This window comes from Marmota marmota, unplaced genomic scaffold, assembly GCF_001458135.2.
Source record: "Marmota marmota marmota unplaced genomic scaffold, marMar, whole genome shotgun sequence".
NCBI classification, from domain to species: Eukaryota; Metazoa; Chordata; class Mammalia; order Rodentia; family Sciuridae; genus Marmota; species Marmota marmota.
Window position 1 is genome coordinate 46,599,073 of NW_026000026.1, and position 7,789 is coordinate 46,606,861.

Sequence of the window (7,789 nt, forward strand, 5' to 3'; positions counted from 1 at the left end):
GGATTAACTGATGGATTCAGCTAGACGTACAAATGTGATAAGGTAAGGATAGTGAAAATGTTAACTAGAATCTTGGCAGTAGGGTGCCATGTGCTTCCTGAAGAATTCATTCATCTTTAGTATTTTAATAAAATGTTGGAAAAACAATAACTCCCCCCCCCAAAAAAAACCCTGTAACCAGTCAGAGTCTTGCTTCCTTCTTCTTGACATTATTTCTAAATCTGTTTATTTTTTTTTGAATTCAGAGAGAGAGAAGAAAAATAAGAAAAAAGAAAATAAGAAAAAAGAAAATTTCAAAGAAAAGATTCAATGAATAAAACCAGCAATAACACTTTAATATAGATTTGTGGAACTCTGGCCCTTGTAGCCAGAATACACATTTATAAGCCATAAATAAAGCACGCAGAAACCATAAATTAATCAGACCCAAGACTTGGATTTCACCGTGTCAAAAATGGGAATGCATTGGTTTTTTTTTTTTTTTTTCCTTTTTACTTGGCCATTTACATAGGCCCTTACATTATTTTTTCTCCTTTTTAAACAATTGTACAACTCTGGTTCTCTGTTAAAACTACATGGTTTTACACCGAGTCACTCACAAAAGTTTTTCTTTTTTTCTTTCCTTTTTTTTTTTTTTTTAAGTAAGACTTCCCTGCAACAACAATGGAGAACAACAACAACAAAAATCAGAATCTGCAGGTGCTTAAAGAAGCAGGAGTCTACACAGTAGTGGAAACCGGAGGTTTTTTTTAAAAAGTTCATATTTTCCCCCTTTCCCTCTTTATTGATAGGCATCTGTGTGGCCCATCTGTTTGGGAAGGAAAGGCGGCAGAGGAGAACAGCAGACAGTTGTCTTGGGGTGGAGGTGTAATTTCTTCTTCCTTGCACCTTTCCAACACACCCTCCCCAAAGTCTCAACCCCTCCTTCCTCTCTCTTGTCCTTGTCCCGGCTGCCGGCTGCCAGAATTAACCGGGCCTGAAGCTGTCTTCTTAAGAGGAGTTCATAATGGGTCGGGAGTACACTCCCTGGTAGTAGGAGGTGTCTGCGGCCAGGGGCGAGGCGTCCAGGCCCGCTTTGTTCGTGACCGGGCCCATGGCCAAGCTGCCGGGCATGGGGGAACCGTAGCCAGGGTAGTGCATCACCTGTTCGTAGGTCTTGAGGTCCATTTTGTGGGGCTGGTGGTGGTGGTGGCTGTGGTGGTGTTGCTGCTCCGAAGACATGAGGTTGTTGATGGAGAAGGGATGATTGAAGGCGTAGTGGTGCTCAGGTTTGAGGTGGGCCTCAGGAGGCAGGCCAGGGTGATGGGGTGGGCCCAGCAGGTGGGCTGCGGCCTGCTGTTGCTGCCCTGGCGAGGGTGCGGGTTCTGGGGGGCTCAGCGCCGCTGAAGGCGTCCCTTTCAGCTCCCCTAGACCCCCGCGCTTATGCTCCTGGCACGGGGAGGCGCTCGAATGAGGCGACTCAGTGCCCCCCGGAGTCTCGGAGGCCGGCCCAGTGGCCTCCCCGATCTGAGCCTGCGAAGCCTGGTTCCCAGCAGCCGCCTTCTTGCCGCCGCCCCCGGCACCGGTGGCTTCCTTTAGTGCCAGCTGCTTCTCGCACTTGAAGCGCTTCTGGCGGCGTAGGTAGCAGCCATTCTCGAACATGTTGCCCGAGTCCGGGTGCAGGGTCCAAAAAGAGCCCTTGCCGGGCTTGTCTGGGGAGCGGGGCACCTTGAGAAAACAATCATTGAAGGAGAGCGAGTGGCGGATGGAGTTCTGCCAGCGCTGCTGGTTCTGCCGGTAGAAGGGGAAGAGGTCCATGATCCACTGGTAGATCTCGCTCAGCGTCAGCATCTTGTTGGGGCTCTGTTGGATGGCCATGGTGATGAGCGAGATGTACGAATAGGGCGGCTTGGCGTGCGTGTAACTGCGCCGGTACGTCTTGGGGTCGCGCGCGCGGCTCAGACCCGCCTGTCCGTACATGGGACTCATGGAGTTCATATTGGCATACGGGGCTAGACCACCCATAGCCCCGGCCGCCTGTCCCCCGAGGGGACTAAGGCTCGGACTCAAGTGCGGTCCCATGCCCGCCACTCCAGCTGCCCCGGCCGAGCCGCCCATGCCCGCCATGGCGCCCGCGCCCGGGGACATGCCGGCCAGGGACGGGCTCATGCCCGCTCCCACGTACGACGACATGTTCATAGAGCCTGCGCTCATGTTGCCCGAGCCGCTGCCCATGGCGGCCGCCGACATGCTCATGTAAGTGTTCATGCCGTTCATCCCCAGGCCGGCGTTCATGTTGCTGACGGAAGAGTAGCCCTGCGGACAGAGCCGGGAGAGGGAGACGCAACATTAGCACCGCGGCTCCAGCGTGGCCGAACCTCCCTTCCACCCGTCCAGCCCAGGTCCCCGCCTCCGGTGAAGCCTCCAGGGAGTCTTTCCCTCCTTTAGGCTACAGTAACGGGACACTGAATTTATTTCACTTAGAGTGAGCCAGGATAACCCTTGCGGAGGTAGTCAACAGGCTGCAGTCATGGGCATGTGGACCCCTTTCTATTCCTTCTGCTCCTTGCCCGGGGTCCGGAATACCGGGTCCCTGGCGCAACACCAGGTCAGTTACCCCAAATGAATTCTCCCTCCCCATAATTTCCCCAAACTCTTTCGGAACTCTCCAGCCAGCATAATGATCCAGCGCCACGGCCAGGAATCCCCGGGACACTACCTCAGGTTCCAGTAAACAACCTTTAGGACGCCGCTCCGGACGCACAGGACGGTCTCAAGTGGAGACTGTCCCAGGGCTCCCTATGCCCGGACTTCTTCCCGGGACCCTCACCCTGGCCCCTAGGAGAACTGAAGTGCAATGTGAGCGGGGTCGGAGTGGGGGCGGTGGACAGTCTGAGGCATTGCATGCAGCAATAGGGAAGGAACCGCGAACTGGGGAAGGAACTACACGCGGTTGGGCTTAGAAGCCTCAAACTTTCTTTCTCTTTGTCCATTATTCTTTGACTCTTTGCCTTCACCTCAGCCCCCAACTCCTACCCACCTTCTCCTCTTCAGCTCCCCACCCCCTCGCCGGCAGACCTCCCACCCCTCCCCAGCCGCGCGCTGCCAAACATAACTCTGTTAGGATAGTGCGTGGCTCGGCCACGAAGAGGATTTGGAGGCGCCGCAAGTCAATATTTGATCACAAAGTTAATATTATCTCAAGGCTAACAGTGTGTCGTATAAAAAAGAGACCCATTTGAGTCGAAGGAGGGCGGAAAAGGCGGCTGCCCAGTAAAGCTGGGGGTGAGGGGCGGGTGCCAGCGAGGGAAGCGGTCCTGAGGTTGGGGAAGGAGCGAACGCCACCACCCCATTTCCCCCTGGAAAAGGCGAGCGCTTACCTCGGGCTCGGCATAGTAGCTGCTCCAGTCGGACGGCTCGTGCCCTTCCATCTTCACGGCTCCCAGCATACTGGAAGCCGAGTGCATGGCAGTTTAAAATTTAACAGCCACAACAAACGACCAGCAATCAGCCCCCACCCCACCCTCTTAAAAAAAAAAAAAGTCGCGAAGGCACCGTCCCCTCCCTCCCTCCCTCTCTGGCGCTCCCTCTCTGTCGGATCCACTCCCTCTCTCTCCCAGGGCCCGCCGGAGGCGGTAGTTGGAAGTGGGAGGGAGGTGTGGGTCACAGGAGGAGGGGGCCGAGGAACCGAGGAGGCCCAGACCGGAGCCCCGCTGTCGCGAGCGCCCGCCACTGCCACCGCCGCCGCCGCGCTCACTGGCTGCCGGGTGGAGGCTGAGGTTGGCAGTGCCGAGCTGCCCCGAGGCGGCGGGAAGCTCGCGGCGCGGGGCGGGTGGGGGGAGAGGAGGAGGAGGAGGGGGAGGAGGAGGTGTGGACCGCGGAGCCGACAAGTGCCGCAGTGACGTGGGCGGCTGGTGATATAGCGCGGCGCGCTGGCGCGGGCCTCCAATCCCCAGACCCGGGGCAGCCCATTTGAATAATCAGCTCACACCTAGGTGAGAGGAAGCCTAGGCCGGCACCCCACACCTGCCCCTCTGCGCCCGCGCCGGCTCAGCTCCCTATGTGCACTACACTCTAGGGTCAGGACGGGAAAACGGCGAGCCGGCCCGCAGGCGCCCAGATGGGGCTCACTTTTGCTCCTGGATCGACCTGGGAGTCACCGAGGGCGGAGGCGCCTGGAAAAAGGCACCTCCACCCCCGGCAAAAGTGGCTCTGGACTTCTGTCCCCGCCCGATCCCTTAGCGCCAAGTGTCTGTCCTAGGGGGCGTCCCGCCTCCGTGTCCCGCAGAGCCTTATTTAAGCAGGATTTATTTATCCCGGGTTTCTTCGCTCTCAGCGCACCTTCCCTGTCAAAACAACAAGCAGGTGACAGCCAATTTGCAAAGCGCCGTCTTATTTAGAAAAACTGTGTACACACCTTTAACTCGCCCGCCGCTGCTCCTGAGAGGCCCCTCCCTGCTCCAGTTAAGTCCCTGAGCGGCCCCGGACAACGCGCGGGGCGCTCATGATACAAACACCTCGGTTTTCTGCCTCCTCCGAGTCCACCTCCTGCCACTGACAGGGGTGCAGTCGGGCGCACGCAGCCCGGCTACTTGTAGCCGACGCTTGGAAGACCGATTTGTCTCTGACATTCAGGCCGGCGTATTTCAAGGTTACTTTTCAGTTACAACCAAGGTGCCCACAGCATTTCGTAACTAAAACAAACAGGGTAGGAGGTGGGTGTAGAGCAGGAAGGGGGAGAAGAATAAAAGAATCAATAATGGGTCGTATGAAATGACTTCAAGAGGGTCTCTGTCCTTTCTGTCTTCTGGAGGGGTTGTTTTATAAATATTAAAAATTTCAGCAATCCTGTGCTTCTCTTTTATTTCCACTGTAATTCCTGGGTGCAAAAATTGTCACCTGTCCTGGGTTGGCTACCCACAGCAAGTCCAGGTTTGCAGTGGGAATATTTGCAGGTATTTAGATATGGAAGCTCTGTTTTGGTTCTGAAAACTGGCTGGACCACGGTATCTAGCCTTGCATGCTCACTCTCCGAGATGAGAAAAAAAAAAAAATGGAAATAGTGGGGCCCTGGCACACTTCTCCAGAATTAGGGGTGATGGTAGCAGAAGAGAGGTGAGGTGACAGGCATGAAGCTGAACATTAAGAATGGAAGTGTGTGTGAGGATCAAACTGGAAGGTGAGCCAGAAGACAGCAGTAGGTGCAGGCGGACCCCCCCACACTCCTCGCATCCCTGCCTCTGGGGTCTGCACTGGTTTTGAACTGAAGAGGCAGATGCTCACAGTGCCCTTTGATGCTCAAATGCACATAGTTTGGATAATTTATAAAGGAGGGCAATAATAAGCCTTCTGAAAGAGTGTCAGGGTGGGCTCCCCCAAAGTAAAGATTTCCATTTCTGCTGAAGTGGGTGTACCCCATCCTAGATTGCTGAGAGCTCTCAGGAGGGGAAGATACCCCCAAGTGCCTGATGGTGTGTAATAAGCACAGTTGAATATTTGCCCATGGGAGCCAGAGAGGCCAGATCCCCAGCATCTTCCAGTGGGTCCCATCCAGAGGAAGGGTGGAAACAACTTCTAAGAAATTGGGGAAAAGGGGCATGGAGAACAAAAGAAGTTGTTTTTTTTTCCTTTTCCCCAAAGTTTTCTGCTCATTCGGGAGCAGAAACACAGCTTCCCCACATACACACATCCTCCCCAAAACACATTGTTAAACCCCTCCTTCCCACATAGCACTTAAATTCCCAAACAGAAAACTCTGCAAAACAACACCAAACGGGCAGGTTTCTGGTGTGCATCGACTTGAAAACCCAAAAGATTATTCTGGTTAACCTGTGTGGGGAGGGGCGGGCGAGTTAATATGAGGATATGAGCTTAAGTGTGTGCCCACTCCCCCCTTTCGATTTTGCTCCTGGTTGAAAATTTGGTCCTAGAAAATATTTTTCATGCAAAACGAAAGAGCAGGCGTTGAAACAGGAGATTATTTGGAAGAGAAGGAGCTGTCCTAAGGAGCGGATCTTGTGAGCGCCCACCTTCACCCCAAGTCTTCTTGGTGTTTTGGATCCCTGACCTTAGGGAGCGCTAAGCACCGGCTTCTACAGTGATAGGGCGCCCCCTGTCGTCCACAAGGCCAACGGGACCAACTCAAGTCTGCATTTACCCCCGCGCTCCCAATCCGCCAACTCCAATGCCTAGCTGCCTTTTCCATCTCTCTGAGTAGCCCTGCCTGGAATAACGATGCCAGGGCCTCTGAATTTCTTCGGAGGTCTTCGAAATTCTGCGCAAACCCAAACCGGCTCGGGTAGGGTCGAGCTGCGTAGAACGCCGCCTGTAGTCTCCAAGCCTCGGGTCCCGGGCCTTCCCAGCGCGCCCGCTCCTAGGGAAGGCGAACGCGGCCTGCAGTTCGCTTTTGGCAGCCAGTAACAGGGGACCGACCTGCTGCGTCGGGGGCCGGAATGAACCAGACAGGCTGGGTTCGCGCTTCCCCAGCTCCGCGGTCTTTGGCGGCGCTACCTCCCCCTGCACGTTCTGGTCCTTCCTGGAGCTTCGATTTCTAAAGGTTTATTCAGATTTCTGGCACGGAAGCTTCAGGCTGGAATGTTGTGAATTGCTCCGGGTGCTTTTCTCCAGGAAAAAAGTTCGCAGGAACTCGGGCTGCAAACAGATGTTTGCTTTGACCCCCCTTTAGTTTCACCTCACCTGGAGCCTAGACCTATAAAGCTTTCCTTTGCCTGCCTTCTCTCTTTTCTTTCCGTTTCCTCCAGTCCTGCTCCGTTACTATATTAAAGCCTCTTTACAACCAATGACTGTACTTAGGGTTGCAGTTTATTTTTATTCTGGATGTCGCCGCGGCGGCAAAGGGAGCTATGGCTTGGATTCAAATGCAGGTTACCTCTTCTCTCGGTGGTAAGAGACGCTGTGATTCTGTGTCCCTTAGCAATACCCCCCCCCCCCAACTCTCTTTGTCAATGAAACTACAGAAGGGAGCATCAATGAAAAGAACTCAACTTCCTTAAGATATAATCCATAAAATATCAAAGGGAAAAATATTAAAAGCCCTATTCAACTGATCAATACTCCAATTCATAAAGCCCTTCAGAGAATGTATGTCTGGGAAAGGACTTACTCAAAGTTCTCCAACCTGTTCAGGGCATTTTCCAACAGGTCTGCAGGCGAGGTTAAGTCAGAGGAAATAGAAACATGATTTAAAGTCTTATGAAAGTAGACTTTTTACTGTCAAAAATAAGATTTCTTATTTAATAGCCATCAGATGTCCACATGCCCAGGGTGGAGTCTCTGGGTGAATCCCAAGTCTCAATGAAGAAAATGTATATAGTGTGTCAAAGTTATTATTAATGTTTTACTTTTTTTTTTTTTTAACAGAATCTTGCTAAGTTGCTAGGTTGGTGAGCCTATTGCCTTAGCTTCTCCAGTTGCTGGAATTACAGGCATGTGCCGCCTGGGCTGGCCAACTGGTGGGTTATTTCTGAAATTTATTTTTAAAAATCAGAGTATCAGAATTTGTCTATTTGGCAGTGGGCATATCTTCAAATACTCTCCTGCTGGTCTTAATTGTTCTTTAAGGGTCAAAACACTTCATTTAGGCTGGGGTTTTGGCTCAGTGGTAGAGCGCTTGCCTAGCACATGTGAGTCACTGGATTCAATCCCTAGCACCACATTAAAAAAAAAAAAACTAAACTAAATAAACAAAGGTTTTAAAAAAAACACTTCATTGTTCTTTAAGGGTCAAAACACTATTTGTTGGAAGTGCTACTGAAAACAATTAGCTAAGAACAACTTATGAAAAGGATAT

General features: G+C 52.5%; 1 protein-coding gene across 2 annotated transcripts; it reads right to left on the reverse strand.

The window, feature by feature from the left end:
- Positions 1-314: 314 nt before the first annotated feature.
- On the reverse strand, positions 315-4,645 carry Foxa2 (forkhead box A2). Of its 2 annotated transcripts, XM_015483505.2 has the most exons (3): positions 4,397-4,645; positions 3,360-3,429; positions 315-2,295 (listed from the first exon to the last, which is right to left on the reverse strand). In XM_015483505.2, exons 2-3 carry the CDS (start codon positions 3,426-3,428, stop codon positions 991-993), a joined length of 1,374 nt encoding a protein of 457 aa, XP_015338991.1. In that variant the 5' UTR covers position 3,429; positions 4,397-4,645; the 3' UTR covers positions 315-990. The 2 variants fall into 2 exon arrangements, with proteins under 2 accessions (XP_015338991.1, XP_015338984.1); XM_015483498.2 differs by lacking the exon at positions 4,397-4,645 and having other exon boundaries at positions 3,360-3,512.
- Positions 4,646-7,789: the final 3,144 nt, after the last annotated feature.